General features: G+C 29.3%; 1 protein-coding gene across 3 annotated transcripts in view; it reads right to left on the bottom strand.

The window, feature by feature from the left end:
- Positions 1–1,052: 1,052 nt before the first annotated feature.
- LOC106685057 (uncharacterized) overlaps positions 1,053–18,870 on the bottom strand; it is a 40,659-nt gene continuing 22,841 nt past the window's right edge. For 2 of the 3 annotated variants that reach the window (XM_014427534.3, XM_014427535.3), the window contains exon 4: positions 1,053–2,357. In XM_014427534.3, the coding sequence (XP_014283020.1) occupies positions 1,475–2,357 (883 nt within the window). In that variant the 3' untranslated portion in view covers positions 1,053–1,474. Of the gene's footprint in view, positions 2,358–12,653; positions 13,541–18,870 lie in introns of those variants that run through there. The other variant, XM_014427536.3, reaches the window with a different exon arrangement.

The raw sequence follows: 18,870 nt of genomic DNA, 5'->3' as shown, positions 1-18,870 counted from the left end.
CTATTTCATTTTCCAACGTTTCGCCCCACTTTGTAGGGCTTCATCAGGGCTAAAAAGATACAAAATGAAACTAAGTTAAGATAAAATAATAGAAATAAAAATAAAAAGATACAAAGGCAAGAGTAAAAATTTCATATAAAAATACATAAAATATAAAGCTAAAAAAGTACAGGAGATGTATATAAAACAAAAACAATACGGGGGAAAAAAAAAAAAAATTAAACATTAAAACAATATTATGGTTTTTATTATTTCTCTGTAAACAATTAATGCTGCAGAATTGAATTTCAATAAATAAAACAAAATAAATTATTCATTGTCGGATGTTATATTGTGTTGAGTGGAAATCAATTTAAAAAAACAAATGTTTATTAGAAGAATGGTATTCAGTGGATAATGATCTTAGTCTACGACCACTATTACTTGGGTTGCACCACACTTGGAAAGGATCTGATAACGTTTTTTTTCCTCCCTATGCCACAGAAATAGAATATTAAGCTATTTTCCCTCTTGCAGCCCAATATAAGTTTACTTTTGAATGGAGTTGGTTTACATCTTGTTAAATATTTTTTTAGATCAATACAGCTTAAAATATAGTCTCCATCCATGTCACCCATGTTGCCAGTGAGTGCAATGCCTATTCGATGGAGATGTTTTTGGATAAGAAAAACTACGGTACTTAACTTTAATACAAACGGCCTTTCTAAATGCCATGACAACTCCAAGTTCAAAATTATCTTTTGAGTATCCTGGAGGACAAACCTACAGAACTGAAGTATATTTTGGACAAATATAATATTGATGTTGTTGGTCTTTGCGAACGTGGACCTTCAACTGAAAGAGATTTTATAGGTATACATTTATAGAATCTATAAAATAAAAGAATTTATAAAATAGGTTAGCAAATAAAACTTTAACAGGTGGACGTCAAGTGGCCTCAGGAATGGTGGGATCTGAACACTGAAAAATACATTGGATAAGAGATTTTTTTCTACTCTCAAAATTTAAAAAATAAGTAGTCTTGCAATGACATAAAAAGGTTAAGACAAATATCAATATTATGATTATAATATATATTTACAGTTAAATACAATAAAAAAAGAAAGTACAATCATAAACTACAAATAAAACTATATTTCACTTAATAACAATTTAATATAAGAAATTATGAATTAAAATAATTTGACCAATAACATCAATATATAAAATAAAGCATAAACTAATAGGTTATACACTATAGTCGTTAAATGTATGATTATAAACCTAACTAGTGATAAAAAAGAAAGAAAAAGAAAATATGTATTTTAATACATCAATATAGGTACGATCTTATTTATTCGGCACATTAAAAATGCCAAAAAAACAACATTGAGATAGGAATGATATACTTGTATTTGATAAAATTACACTGAGGTAACTCAGGTGTAGGACTTAAACAAATTCCAACAAGAGGTAAAAATAAATACAAACATATTTATTTTGGACAGATCTTATCACCTAATAAATACCCATCAGCTTGTTTGTGAAGCCAAAATTCCTCGAATTTAGTTTCTGCAGGGAAGTTGGCTTTAAGATCTGTCAATTTTACCACAGAATTGCAGCTGTTGTCCATGTATTCCTTTTTAATCCCTTGTATTTTGCAGCAAAATTTTAAGTAAGCTAATTCCCATTTATTCAAAGTTTTCGTATTTGACTTAAGGGATTCTGACACACCATCAAAATAAAATAATGGTACGTACTTTTCACCATCTTTAACGGTGTATGCAATGACAGATTCCCCATTTATACGTAGGAAGCCACACTGAGCGTTACTTGCCACGGTATGAGAACTAAGTAGTTTATTATAACAGAAATTGAGGAATTCGTAGAACTCTCCAACATCCTCCATCTTCACAATTAAATCTTTTCTGCCAAACTCGGCTTTTCCATATCTTCCTTCACAATGTTCTTGATTTATGCTTGTTAAAAGGTCCGCTTCAGATTCTGTCAGGTAATAACTTCTGATATTTGTGCAAGAATATATGTCTGTATGGAGGACGCCAAAATGTTTTTTCAAGATCTGAGTTTCAATAATTCGTACAGCACAGAAATTCTCTCCTCCCCTTATTATATAAGGTAAATATTCCTGGCCAACCATAGACCATCCAAATTTCCCCTGTTGGCTCGAAAGATCAATAGGAATTCTTCCGTTGTTCAGAGATGCTAAAGCCTTAGAAGGTGCAGCTCCCATTTCGTCAGAAAAGTGAGTCATTGAGTATAATACTTCTCCCTTAATCGGCTGAAACAAAGGTGGATAAGGCAAAGTCGTGAATCTTGTTGTCACTAAGCCTTCGCAGCCATTGGAACCATAGTCTTTTCTGAAATTGAAAAAAAACTCAAATTAAAAAATGCACTTTTTAAATTGTTCAGTGATAAGAGTATAAATAAAGATGATACAGAGTGTTAGGTAGATCAACAAAAAGTTATCAGTGTGATGATCTCAAATGCAAAAGATATTTTACACAATAAAAAACCCGATTCAGCAACCTAGAAACTTCTATATTTTTTTTCAAAGGAAATCCCGTTTTTGACAGGGCTATGAGGTAAAACAATAAGCTGGGCATGGAGATTGACACATAAATCCTACATACCATTAAATGAAACAATGAATTATCAAAGAAAATCATATTGAGGAAAGTTCAATATTCCAAGGCTGATGGACCTACAGGGCTCTGTTTCATAATGAAAGCTAATAGTATTAGTTCATAGTACAAGTGTAGAAATTAGTGTGGTATTAATATTAATACTTATTTTTTTCATGATAGGGATGACTATTAGTGATATTACAGGAATTAAAAAATACAAAAGTGCAAGTTACTATTGTACAAGTCTGTGTAATTGAATTAAGATAAATCTACAAGACTAATAGTATTAGTTTATACTTTATTATGAAACAGGGCCCAGGCGTCTATTAGCCTACAATTTAGAGCTAGTTAAGTACACTTCAAAGCAGTTTGTAATCATCTTCTACGACTGGAAATTCTCTTTTTTTTTTTTTTCTGTTTTTTCTTTTTCTTATGCATATTAGTAGATTACAATTTATTGAATATTAAATGAAAATAACTATAAGTTTACATATTTTCTTGAATACAATGTCATTCTTCAATAGTAGAAGAGAATTGTTTGCCCATTTCACAAAAAAATTGAAAATTGGCCTTTTTTATCGCGCTCTAACGGCGTGGAAGGGTGGCATAAATGAAATGAAAGGCGCGCATTTTGAAGGAGATTTTGTATCTTCTTAATAGAATCATAATATTTATATTAAATTTTAGGTTAATGTTCAAAAACGCCATTTTTGGTAGTCTATTGTCCAACGCTTGATTGCGTCAGTCACGGCTTATGAAAATGTCACCTAATCACTACTGGAAGACACGCCATTTATTAAAGAAAAAATATTGAAGATGTTATTAGTGTAGAATATGTTAACGATATAAAGGATGACAATATCAAAACATATCAACCTAGGGTACAAAATCAACAAAAACTGTGAAATTGTCCACCTCCAAACTATGTTACCATACCATATCCATACTAAATTAAAAATATGAATAAAACTTTGTTTTTCATTAATATCATTATTTAATAAATGACATATTGTTAATATAATTTTAAGATCTTTTAAAACAGTCATCTTATTAACCAACAATGGAGTCCCCGAACTACGAACCTATGTAATCCAAAACAGAAATTAGGGTATGTTCTTAAGAGTAAAAACGAACAATAAAACAACAGAAGTACTAAATAATATAAATAACATTTTTTAAAAATTGCAAGTTAGACAATGTACTGAACTGATTTTGTTTGGGTTCTGCTTAGAACGACTTGCACAAGGCAGCATCCCACTCTCATATTACCCATTCGTCCCGAGAGTTTGTTATGTTTAGAAGACATTATATAATAAATTATGTGATCATATGTAATATTTAATTACACATTTTAATCTAATTAAAGTTTATTTTAAGAATGATTTCGATTTATCTAAAAAATAAATCTTAATCCAACACAGGCCTGGTCCCAATAATTTCGGATAATCAGGACTCCACTCAACCATTTTAGCAACAATATTGAATGATTTAATGGAGTAAAAAAATACAGATTCTTTCTTTTTTTTATTGAAATAAATTACATTCATATGTTATACGAGATTAATATGTAAACAAAATGACCTCGTCTAACCAGTTTTGACTTGGTATTCGGTTAAAAAACTCGATTCTAAAATTCGAAATATCGAAACATTACTCAATAATGGGAAATAAAAAAGTTTCAGGAAAAGTTGTAGCAATTTGAAGAAGAGGATACGCTTTTTGAACGGAGTGTTAGTAGATCCTTCCAAAAATATGAAACTGATGACATCACCCGACAGAGAAAAGGTTTTAGCAAAAAATCATTCAATATTACATATTTTTGGATATATTAAGTCGACAAAAAAAAAAAGAAAAAAGAAATAATTCAATTTAAAAGTAAGAAAACATTTTTCACTTTTCATATTTCTACACATAGAGAGGATTTTCTAAACTTTGGAGGATAATACATAATTAGTCGACAAGAAACATCATGTTGAAAATTAAAAACATTTTTTTTTATAATGGAAGTATTTTTAAATATTAAGAACGAATACGAATCATGGCATAGAGAATTGGTATTGTGAGATCTGATATAGCTTACTATAAATTAAATAATAAATAGTTGAAAAGAATTCATAGAAAAGCACGGGGGCTAAACCATCCCAAATGAAACTACAATCAGGTAAAAAAAAAAAACTCGGACTTAAAAAATGATATACAATGAAATTCGAGATTTCCTCAGTCATGGATCAGTAAGGTTCTGCATAAACGAAACAATGAACTTAGAACACAAATACGAGGCCAACGCTATGGTGGGGAAACCGATGGTTTTGCCTGTATGAAAGTATACGAAAAACGTAATGCTGTTACACTGTTTTGAAGTTAATTCCATTGGTGAACAATATAAAAATGTTTTACTTTCCTTTACCAACGCTCTATCTAACATGATCAAGTAAGAAAAAGCCATTAAAATGGTCGAACCAAAATTAATATACAAATTACTACGGTGATCGACGTAATTATCACTTGAAAATGTTAAGTAACTTCGTATAATTTTGAGGAGTTAAGTATTATATTTAATAAATTGTTTCTTCTATATTCACATTAATTAGTCAACATATAAACAAACATATATATATACATATATATATATATATGAACATATTTGAAATTTTATTTTACATATAAATCTGGTCGCTTAAATTATTACAAAATTTTAAATGTTTATTTTTATGGCTAGTTTTTATTTTTTCTTAAATAATCCTCTTATATCGGATTTTCATAAATTTTCGAGATTTATTAAATATTTCTCATATTTCGTAAATTAGTTGTGAAAAAATAATTAGATAAATATGCACATATTTAACTTTTTATTTTAGGTGAAAATCCGTTCCTTAAAGTTTCAATATAAGAGCTAGTTGCTATCATGGTTTAAGAGTGGTTGCTACCCACGAGACTTTTTCTTACTAAACTTCTAATAATCTTTTTGTGAAGTTTTGAAGGTTGTGGCCTCAAACCCGCACTAGATTATTTTTAGAATTCCCACAACCTAGTAAGAGTGGGTAGATAGATATACCTTTCATCTTAGGTTTGTATTTCGGTTATGAATATCTCTAACATATACACTCTAACAATTTTTAATTAACTTTCATTAAAAAAAAAAATGTATTTTTTAGTAACTACAACACCCCACCCACACGTCTGGTTACAGGAGTTCAATGAATTCTCAATCAAGTGACATTAAAAAATATGCGTTAGACTCTCGTGCATTAGGTGTAATGCCTCTAATGTTCTAGCATTTATTAAAGAATTTATTATTTCAGGATTAGGAAATAAAATTTGACTAAGAGAAATTTTTCTAAATTAAATGAAATATCTCTTTAATTCATCAATTTCCATTAACATATACCCTAATGTTTGTTAGTTTATTTTTATTCCTTATTAAGAAGTATGAAAAAATAATTGTATAATGTAAATTTTCTAAATTACGAGAGAAACTGGGTCGATGGATTTTTTAGGTAATGCGTGTACGGAATGCTGCTATCAAAAGTTGGGTCTGGAAATTTATTTTCTTCGAGTCTATATCTCGAAAACTTAATAAGTTATTTAATGAATAAATAATAGTTTTGATTTATAAATATAAATTACTTATCCACCCATACCTCGCTGGAATGCACCTGATACTGAAACACTGTATATAAAGATAGTATGCATTTCACACCCCTTCTTCCCCCTTAGTCTACTCCTATGATAAGTCGATCACGACACGCTTATAAGATAAAAAGTAGATCTTATATACAGAAAAGTTGGCCACCCCTGTTCTATAGAACAAATTAGACGGAACCCCTCCAGTCCGGACGCGGACACCAATTTTATTCCCCAACAGTACTTTTCACTCCTCTATAACGAAAGAAAGTTATAAATACTATTCCAGAACTAAATTTGTGGATCATTTATTTTGGGACAAAGTGCACATCTAATACTGTTTTTTACCTAATATATAAGAACATTATTGAAAATGACTATTGAATAAAAAGTATGCATTACAAATGTAATATACGTATGCATGTAGTGATTTCATTAAAAATGAATTCTAGTGTCGAATTACTGAAAAAATTCAGAAATCAAATGTTATTAAAGTAGACAACACGGAAGTGAACATATGTTCTTATTTTTTGGTGTATATATAATTAGATAGGTAAATCATTCATTCAAGGAATTTTCGTATACAGCTCGTAACAATTCACGAGACACTTTGTTATTGCCAGTAATCAGTTTCTGTAAACAAACCAACCCCCTCCCCTCCTACCTCAAAATTTTAAAGATTTATGTTTACACGATACATAAAATTCGATATTGAATAAATAAATCCATCCGACAATCGTACACTTTTCGCCAAGTCTACTGGATTTTCTTTTAATTTGGTATCATAGTCACAAGTTTCCACCAAGATGATCCTTGTAATTCGACTATACCATCCGCCAATTTCCATTTTTATTTTTGGGTTTATATAATGATTCTGAAACATCTTTTTTTTACTGGTATAATTAATAATCAAACATCAAGTAATTATCTGCAGTGTTTTTCAAATATGAATCAAAAAATCTTTTTATCTTTGAGCTGCAGTGTATTTGCTTTGTGGAAAAACTAATTTGGCAACAATATAAGATTCTTTCCACGTTCCATTTAAAAAAATTGTTCTCATGCAAGTAAAAATAATATACACATATTTTTTAGATAATATAGAAATCGTTTAACTTAGTTTTGGGGTGAATTTAATCACAGTTTGAGACGAAACGAATATAATTCTATTATTTTATGTGCTTGTTCTTTTTACATCTATACCTTCTAAACGAAAATCCCTATATAACAGACAGAATTGTCTTTCTCGTCGGAGTCCGTTATATTAAAGTTTCACTTTATTTATAAAATGGATTAAAGGGTTATATCACAAAATAATTATATTATAAAATGAGATTTAAATTTAAACTACTACCTGCATATAATTCTTGGAATAATTATTCATTTAAATGAAACAATTTCTGACATAAAGTTAAAATTCCATGAATATTGGAAATAAACTACATAGAGATTGTTAACATCTGTCGTAGCCTCTTCCGCGGTATTAACTGTATGATAATAGCTGTCATGACAATGTATCAGTAGATAGTTCATGGCCGTTTTGTCGGACAGGGTCTGGTGTGATTTTTGACAATACAAATAGCGGAGGTAAAGTCACTGTTAAAACCTGTTCACACGGTGACACTGTACAGCCACAGCACCGATTGTCGTAGTTAATGAATGGTGTATGATAGTTGCCGATATGCCAGTGAATACTGTAAAATACTGTAAAAGTTGCAGCGATGGTTGTAAACTATCTCCGCGTAATGGAGTTTTTTTTTCAAGTATTCATGGATTTAAATATTGCTTTATTTTGAGAAATAAATAAAGGAAGTTATTTCATTTGAAATTATTTCCTCACAAAATAATTAGGTAAAATAACCCTTAAATTTATTTTGTAAATACATTATTTATAAAGTTCTCAGGTCTAGTACGTAATAAGTCTACATGCGACAAATGCGCGTAGAAGGAGAAGTGTTGCTCTTTTTCGTCTAATCCAAGAAAATTTGATCTACCGCTTCTTAAGAAGTTTCACTTCAATAACAAAGATAGATTTAGGAAAGGTGTGGAACACATCCGACCAATAGCATGAGGCCGTCATAACCAAGAGACGGTGATGACCCCTTAATATAGTTGAATATCCTCATTTGTCTTCAAATGTTCAATAAAGACACTCAATTGTAAACCCCATGTTTGAAGCTTATTCAGATCATGAAATATCAAATTCAACGACCATTGCCGTCGCTCGGTCGCGCTATGCTTCTTCAGGTAAGACTGAGAACTTGTCCTAAAGAAATTAGGACAATTATTTTTTATAATAATATTTTACTCAGATAATAATAATAATCTGCCAGACTTAAGGTCAATGAGTATTAGAGCTGTAAATATTCAATCTCACCATTTATATATAGGAAAGATAAAAAATAAATTAAGACAATGTAATTAATAAATCAAGATGATATAAAATAAAATGAATTTGAAAGAGTAGATATTTATTATTAAAATAACTAAACAATTGGTGTTAAGAAAATTAAAGTAAATCAATAAAATCAAAAACAAAATAAATAATAAGGAACACAATAAGAAATATAACTATTAAAAACTTTAATATTCTTTGTTCACTTAATTTTTTTTTATTATCTTTATTGGAATTTACAACTGTACAGAATTATACATTTAGTAAATTTTGTGTATGTTATTGTATGCGATACAGGCGCATAGAGAAACTACCTATTGGTAGCACTCTAATGAAGTTTTATATTAACAGGTCTCGGTTCACTTAAATTAAATCACTCATGTGCGAAGTTTTTTTTTTTAAATCTTTTGAAATTGATATAAAAACTTAACTTCATCATGATTGCATTTTAATTTTTACCTGATATATTAGTTAGACTACAATTGATAAGCGGGTTTCTACGACAGTTATAAACTTAAAAAACATTTATAATTTCTTTACTAAACAATTTTATAACACTCAAATTTAAAATTAAGCAAATAAACAAAGATTCAAATAGTGTCTTGGCTCTCAGTTATAGCCCTGACACTATTCAATGTAAATTGAAAATCCTACGGTGAAATTCTGACGGCGTCGCAACCTGGTCGAAATTTAAATATAATATGCGCAAAAAACCTATATCACGCTTATGCCATTTCTTAAGAATATGGCATTTACTGTAGGGCGCTCTTGGTCATAAGTAGTTAATCTTAGAGAAAAATCTTACAAACATGAAAGTTGGAACATTTTGTTTACTGTAATGTAAAGAAATATTTTCTCGATAAAAAAAGATAGTTTTCAAGATAAAGGTGAAAAAAAAAACCCAGATTTTGAGATTTGTTTGCATAAAAGGAAAAGAAAGAAGTTTTTGAAAAATATCTGTCAGCAAATCTCAGAACCTTGTATGACCCAAAAAGAACTTGAGGGGGGTGGGTGAGGAGGGATACCACAATTGACACCTAAACTTTTCACTACTTTCCTATAATTGCCTTGTCAAATAATCTGAACCTATGATTGATATTTCCGGGGGCCATCCGTAGCTCAGGTTGTTGAGGCGTAGGTCTTAGCACTTGAAAACTGCGGGCGGCGCCGGTTCGAATCCGACCTGAGGGATGGGCTTTTTTCACTTCGTGGCGGATATGAAAAACTTGACCCTCACAATGGTTAGAACAAGGTTGGTCACCTCTCGATAGTCCCTCCCCGCATGTTAGAAATGACTAGGAAGGGGGTCATGAAAAAATACGCTTTATATATTTCGAAATAAAAGATATATTAGAACATAATAGCACAAAGTAAATTTAGGAATATATTCCAACATTAATAAAGAAGCAGAAACTTATCATAATGGTACATTAGCCTTTCTGTAGAGTTTCAAAAGATGACGCGGAAAGATAGAAACTTATTTGTTTTCAGCATTTGTTAATAACCAAAAAACTAAGAATTTGATCACAAACATTACCATAGACACAAACCTAATGTATTATGGAACTTCTATGAAAATTGTTCCATACATTTTATTTTTAAGCCAATAGTTAAGGTGATACGAAAGGATTGAGAATTATAGAATTTCATATTTCAGTTGAAATTGCTTCAAAAATCATGAACTTACGAAATTCAAGATAGATATTTTTTTTCGAATCTTATTTGCAGTTAGAAATTAAATTTTTTTAAACATTTTTGATCGCAATACAACACATTTTAATTAACAAACGCAGCCCTTAGTATTGTAAATAAGTTGGGGTCATCGAAATTTATTTCATACTAATAATAGATTTAATTCTTTCAGGCTGAAGATACAACAGTATTTTTATTAAGCATTCCAAAGGGGAAAAAATTAAAAACTATGCCTTTTTTAACTTCTAATTGATTAGCGGGTAAATACTTTCGTATTATTTATTCTAAATTATTCTTCACTATGCCTGACCTTTGTTTTCTAGTAAAAAATTTTGATGGACAATGAATATAAAAACTCCATAAACTCCTTATCAAGTTGTTAAGAGCGTCAAGTTAATCTCAAGCCTAATGTATTATTGGCAACATAATAAGTTGATTTTATAGATTTTTAAAATTTCTATAAAAATATATTATGATCACGCTTTTTCTGATACCTGACCTAGATCCTTACTTTATAGATAATATATGTAAAAATACAAAGAGAAATTGGTCAACATTGAATATATACTAGAATGTGGCATTAACAAAAATATAGACGTTGATTGTAATATAAGTTTAGATTCTGATAAATTCACGAGCGATTCAAACTCTAAAGAAAGAACGGTGTAATCCCACAAAAAAATTAACTGATTTTGTACTGCTGCAATGTTATAGTATTATTATATTGTAGTACGTCAGTTAATACTCTAATAAATGCCATAACCACAAAATACCCGATAACGTCCAGTCCGTAGAAGACTGAAGAGGTGCTGGTTGGTGGATCTTCCCCTCTAATATTTAAATTTTATATCACGTCTAGAAGAGATAGGACTGAGTACTGCTCCCTCTCATGCCTTTTTCATAAATAGTACAGTCAATAATTGTCAGTCATCTTAATAAATATTACTGTATTGAATGTCATATTAATATTATTACCTTAAATATAATAATTATATATTTATTACAGTACTGTTATAAAGTTTTGAGTTGAAATTAATAAATAAAAACCAGTGGTTAATGATTTTTGTCTACTACCACGATTACACTGTATTTTAATAACATGAAAAGTATATAACAAACATCAAAATTATACATTACGCTAGGAAAATTTACAATTATGTTAGTTTATATAATATGTTCAAACTAATATTTGTTTAACACATTAGATATCACGTTCTATGTTCGATTTTATTGTTGTAATTGATGTAATAATTCAACAAAACTTAGAATGTTCCAAGTATTTTAAAGTTTTTTGTTGTTTCAAACAATATTTTATGTTGAAAATCGTTTAGAATAAAAACGCTACCAATAATGACTAATAAATAAATATTTTAAATATTAATTCAGTAATTAGGTCCTTTGATTCATTGTATCACACCTTAGTCCCATATGTTACTCCCTATAAGTCTTATTAAAAAAATAGATGTCAGAAAAACAATAATATTAATTGTGTATCTGCTTCAGAATATTATGAACAGGACTTGATACAAGGAGCATTCTGTGAGGGCAATAAAAATAAAATGAATCGGATCAATCGACTTCAATTAGAACAAATCATGATAGTTACTTTCATCAAATTTCGATATATATATACATATATATTTTACTGTATTGTGTGCAATTACTATTGTATATTATTATTATTATTATTAATTTATTACATCATTGTTATGTTGTTTTGAGTTGAAATCAATAAATAAAAATGTTTATCTGAAGATTATCAGTAGTTAATCTTAGTACACTACCACCATTCCTTGGTTGCATTGAATTTAGAAGGATTTGAAAACTTAAAACACATTGGGCACAAAATTGTTTCTACTCTCATAATTTAAATCTAATAAAATAAGTAGTATTTTAATAACATGAAAAGGTTATGAAAAACATCAATATTATGTTTATGATATATTTACAGTTAAATACAATGAAAAAAGAAAGTACAATTATAAACTACAAATAAAACTATATTTCACTTTATAATATTTAACATAAGAAAGTATGAAATCAAATAAATAAAAATAATTTGACCAATAACATCAATATATAAAATAAAGTATAAACTAATATGTTAGACACTCTAGTCGTTAAAAGTATGATTATAAACCCACAGTGAAAAAAAAAAAAAATTATTCTAATACATCAATATAAGTACGATCTTCCTTGTTCGGCACATTAACGAGTTAAAAAAACATTGAGATAGGAATGATACTATATCTCTATTATATAAAATTACACTGAGGTAAATCAGGTTTTAGGACTTAAATAAACAAATAACAACAAAGAGGTAAAAATAAACAAACATATTTATTTTGGACAGATCTTATCCCCTAATAAATACCCATCAGCTTGTTTGTGAAGCCAAAATTCCTCAAATTTAGTTTCTGCAGGGAAGTTGACTTTAAGATCTGATAATTTCACCACAGAATTGCAGCTATTTTCAAGAAATTCTTTTTTAATTCCTTGTATTTTGCAGCAAAATTTTAAGTAAGCTAATTCCCAGATATTCAATGTTTTTGTATATGTCTTAAGGGAATCTGATACACCATCAAAATAAAATAATGGTACGTACTTTTCACCATCTTTGACAGTGTAAGCTATGACAGACTCTCCATTTATACGTAGGAAGCCACATTGAGTGTTATTTGCCATGGTATGTGGACTAATTAGTTTGTTATAACAGAAATTAAGGAATTTGTAAAACTCTCCTACATCCTCCATCTTTACAATTAAATCTTTTCTGCCAAACTCAGCTTTTCCATATCTTCCTTCACAATGTTCTTGATTGATGCTAGTTAATAGGTCCGCTTCAGATTCTGTTAAGTAATAACTTCTGATACTTGTGCAAGAATATATATCTGAATGGAGAACTCCAAAATGTTTATTCAAGATGTGAGTTTCAATAATTCGTACAGCACAGAAATTTTCTCCTCCCCTTATTATATAAGGTAAGTATTCCTGGCCAACCATAGACCATCCAAATTTCCCCTGTTGGCTCGAAAGATCAATAGGAATCCTTCCGTCGTTTTGAGATACTAAAGCCTTTGGAGGAGCTGCTGACATTTCATCAGAAAAGTTTGTAAATGAATACAATACTTCTCCCTTAATTGGATGATACAAAGGTGGATAAGGCAAAGTTGTAATTCTTGTTGTCACTAGGCCTTCACAGCCATTTCTGAAATGGAATGAAAACTCAAATTAAAAAATACAATTTTTAAATTGATTAGTGATAAGAGCATAAAGAATGATTGTACACAGTGTTAGGTAGATCAATAAAAAGTTTGATGACGTCAAATGCCAAAAATATTGTATACAATAGATAATCCTATGCTTAACAAATTGTAAAGGGGAAAAATTATTGACTAAAAGTACAGAACTTATGCTTAGGAAATGAAGCATTTTCAAAATGCAAAAGATAAGAGTATGTGTGTTGTTATATGTTGTTTGATTTTGGATTGGCTACATAAAACTAAATTACTAGCCTTAGTATGCTGCAGGTAAACCATTTTATTTCAGAAAATATGTTAACTTAAAATTTAGTATATTAATTATATTTATTAATATATTTTAATAAATTGAAAACTAATATGCAAAAAAAAAAAAAATCTTCACAGTAGAGCTACTATATCTATAATTTGAGCATATCTTTTAATTATTAATCAAAAAATATTATTTTGAATGAAAAAATTGAAATTGCTATTTCTGAACAATTTTACAACTTTTGACGAAGTTGTGTTCAGTCTAGGTCTACTTTAATTTAATATCTATCTCCTCTATGTTTTTTTCATAGTGTTTCACCAAGTTTTTAGTAACAATAAGTTTTCTAATTTCTTCCAAAATTGATGGAGCATCTTTTTTTTTAGCATTACCATCCAGAAGTATTTTCAGACGAGGTTGGCTCAGCGCACTTCGAAAATGGCTTTCTGTTTCACCTCATAGTCCAGTCAAAAACGAGTTTTCCGAGAAAAAAAAAAAAAAATATCATACATGTTTTTTTCTCAGTTATTCTACATGTTAAGCGGAAACCGAATTTCAGATTTGCCACCTCACCTGTCGGTTCCAGAATAAAAATAGCAAAAAATAAAATTAAAAAATTCAAACCTTTTCTATTTTTCATAACTAGAAAATTAAGCATTTTTCGATGCTTAATCTTCGATATGAAATAAAAGCAGACAGAATTTTCAACAAAGTATGAACACTACACTTCATTTTTAACCAACGTAAGTTGATAAACCAAAAAAATACTTTTCGGGTCTCTGCGAAAATGGAAAAAACATCCTTATAACTGTCACCATGTCCACAAGAATTGACGTGATATAAGTGAAACTATTTTGAGAATGCCAGGTTTGTCATCAAACCAAACAATAGAAGGGAATTCTTCACGCATTTTACAGAAAACCGAACTTGGGCCCTTTTTATATTGCGCTCTAACAGGTTGGGCAAAAATGAAATGAAAGGTGCGCATTTTGAAGGAGCTTTTGTCTCTTTCAAATAGAATCCTAGTATTTACATTAAATTTTATGTTATGGTCAAAGAACGCCATCTTTTGGCGGTCTGTGACAAAAATTCAAAAAACTCCCTTTAATTGTCCTACACTTTACAACGCATTTATTTAAGAGAAAACAAACAAATTAATGTTGATGGCTATGGTAAAGATATAAAAGAGGATAATATTAAAACAGATCAACATAGGGTAAATCGCTAAAGGCTGTGAAATTGCCCACCTCCTTACTATGTTGTATTAATTTCATTAATTAATATAATTTTGTAAATACAATCATTATTTTATACAGTGTTTTTTAATTGGGAGGTTAATCATTATTTTCCAAATAAGATTTTTATCATGAAATCCTTCCTATATTTTTCACATTTTTTTTCTTTCATTTACGTTTTGGGGTTCTTTCCTCATCTTCAGGATAATATATCTGAAATTTTACCATTACTATAGTATACATAAATTACCATGACTATAAAATATACATTGCAAATATTTCTTTATAAAATACATAACAGTTATTTACATTTTTACTTTATTAGTAGTAACATATGTTACTCCATATAAAATACTTTGTCATAATTTAGTTACTTTATAATGTACACTATTAATTTTTTCATTTTCACCATCCTATAGGACTAATGTTCCTACTTTTTCTCTCTCTAAACAACAATATTAGATATTTTGACATGTGATTAATAAAAACAAAATGGTAAGAAAAACCAACAAATAGTAAAAACATTTTAAATTACCTATCCACCACCAGCAAAGCGGACCCTCCCCGCTCAACATAGTATCAACGCGCACTTGGCGCCTTCGACTATACACACACAGTGCACAATAGAATAAATACCTTAAAATACCCCTGGTAGTAAAAGGATGCATAACATCAACCTACACATTTTCCATGTACCCTGATTTCCTTTCCTTATTAATGGAGGGTGCGAAAAAAAAAAAAAAAAAAAAAATTACCTATCCAATCATCCGTATACACAAAACGTAAATACAATAAAAAGCTTAATAAACAGGCCTCAAAAAATAAATGGTGAGAAATACACAAAAGAAACAAAAACATTAATAAGATAATTGAGAGAAAATAGTTATCTAATAATACAGATAAACCAATTAAGGTACAGTGATAATAACAAAGGAACAACAAATGAAGAGAAAAGCAAAAAACTTAAGATGATATAAAAACTATCATATATAATTAAGTCCAAAACTGAAATCAGGATATGTTCTTTGGAATATAAAGAAACAAAAATCTAGTGCAGCATGGCGATCACACAACTTTCACTTACTACTCTACTTAGAATTGAAATTAATCTTAGCTTGTTTTGGAACAGATATTTTTATATTATTCATTGTGGCATGAGTAATAACAATGAGCCTTTCAGTTGAAAAACTGACTGATGCCAATTACAACGGTTTTCAGAATGTACTTTTACTAATATTTCTTGCTGTAAAATGTAACCATTTTTCTTTTGCACAAGTGTGACAGAAATATAATAAAAATATAACAGTTTGCCAAAATTTACATTCTACTATTTTACCATTTATTCAGTACTACATTGTCATAGAATCAATATTGAAAATACTAAGAATAATTCTATAAAGTTAGTCATCTGGGCAACTGAAAGGCTCATATATAGGTTAAGTGTAATGAAAACTATATATTTAATTACTATAGGAATAAAAAAAAACATTATCACACTACAGAAACAGAAAACGTACTGCACATGCCCCCGACATTTAGAACTGGTGTTAAAACAAACCTTTTACTTATGCATTTCTCTGTTACCTTCAACTGTCTATGTTAACCATTATTTTTTCTAAAATCTTAGGCTTTCCAATGGTATATAATAGTATAAAAAATATTTTTACTTTCATCTCCAGTTACTTATCAAATCTTTCTAATTCATATTTACCTATTCTTCATTACTGATAAAAATGTGAAACGGTTAATTATTTTAAACAAATAAAACTAAAGGTACTTCAGAGAAGGCCAATTTCGGAAATACCACAAGTTATGTGAAAATATTTCAGTGAGGATAAGACCTAGCTTATATTATAGATCATTTAATTGTAACTAGATATGCCAGGTTTAATCAAAATCTTTAGAACAGCTACCGAGAAAATCGAAAAAATGTGAAAATCAATTATATAAAGTGTTACTTTCGGTCGGATGATTTTATCGAAAAAGTTGCTATCGTAACCCGCCTTAAATATGTAATTTCAGTTTAATCAACTTTTCATTTTTCAGGTAGGATGTTCGCACAAATTTTGCGAGAGTTGGTAATTCGGACTCAGAGAACCCCAAATTTTCGTCGAAAACTCGATGTAGAAATTTTTCACGATCGATATTCTTTCCCTTACTATATGTACTATCTTAAGTGAAAGTGATAAAACCACAAAGGTACTAAGTAATATAAATAACATTTTTGAAAATTACAAATTAGACAATGTACTGAACTAATTTTTCTATAGCTGAACTTCATTGGTTTTGAAAAACCAGTCAATGCTTTTTCGAAGAAAACAACGTCTGCCTTGAAGCAGGAACATTACGCCAGTGCCTCACTTTGGCTCTCGAATATTTTCAGTGACCTTAAAATTGTTAGACTTTAAAAGTTCGTATAAAATTGTATGCTGATTGTCAGCTAACAATCACTAAGTAGAAAATAAAAATAATCTTTATGATATTTATTTGCGTCCTTCCAGTCAGTAGTATTTTTCAAGAGCTCTCAAACCAGAACAACATTGGTTTTATCTGGATTCTAATTTAGAAAAACTTGCACTACTGCATCTATCCCTTATCATCTATTTACCTCGAGATTTGGTTATAAGACATTAAAGAATAAACTATGAAATCACACGTAATAATATTTAAGTAATTACACATTTAAACCTATTTTAAGAGTAATTTCGATTAATCTAAAAAAATCTTAAACCAAAGTGAGGTCTGGTCCCAATAATTTCAGGTAATTGGGACTCCACTCAACCATTTTATCAAAAGTATACAATTTAAATATAGATATAAATTAGTGTTTTATTTTATATATATAATGAAAATTATTACGTATAAACTGAATTTTTAAACAAAATGACCTTCACTTTTGTTTTAGCATTCGGTTAAACAACATAGTTAAGCAACCATTTGGTGTAGCAATTTGAAGATGATACTCTTTCTGAACGGGGCGTTGGTACATCGTTCAAAAAATTGAGAATTGGTGGGTGACATTGCTGTAATTTTTCAATATATTTAAACAAATTTTATACGATCAACAATGTTTTCTCCTTTTATTCATGAAAAACCAAATAGATTGGTAAATGAAAACACTTGACTAAATGCAGAACAAAAGCGGAAAACAACATAATTTTTTTTATCGGCTCCCGGGGGGCATTGGCAAGAACCCTTGGATACAAGCCTAATAATTACAATAGTACCACCGAAATATTTTCATTGTTGATCCCATGTGCGTTCAAATAAAGTTATTTCCTAATTAGCAAGAATAATGGTAAATTTTGATGACTCATTCTATTAAGTATTAAAGTTCATTATTTAAGAGTATTACATTTAATGAGACAAAGATGGTTAGTATTTGGCATTTTTATCATTTAATATCCAATGTAGCATAGAAAATATTTTGATATGAAGCAAAATTACTGTTAGGAGGATGGTGCTGGAGAAAGAAGCTGAGGATAGTCACAGCCAAAACTCATGGAATTCTCATGATAGGTAAGACTAACAGAGCGAGATTTGCTGACTGGCAGAGTGAGGTTTTCACGCACCTTGGCATGAGGATTAAAATGAAGTGTAACGTGAAGGCTGACTTGGACAACATGAAAAGTAGGGATACCTTAGCTCTTAATGTATTTTTTTTTTTTTTTTTAAATTGATAGATTTATTTATTGATAGATATTAAAATCTGCCACACAGTTGTGGGCAATAGGTAATATTGATGAATAATCTCATACATACTAAAATAAAAAAAAAAATAAAAAAAATAAGT

The sequence above is a fragment of the Halyomorpha halys genome, unplaced genomic scaffold (genome assembly GCF_000696795.3).
Source record: "Halyomorpha halys isolate HHAL.00 unplaced genomic scaffold, Hhal_1.1 Scaffold654.1, whole genome shotgun sequence".
In the NCBI taxonomy this organism is placed as follows: Eukaryota; Metazoa; Arthropoda; class Insecta; order Hemiptera; family Pentatomidae; genus Halyomorpha; species Halyomorpha halys.
Note: the sequence above shows the minus strand (reverse complement) of the source record. Positions and strands in the feature narration are given on the sequence as shown.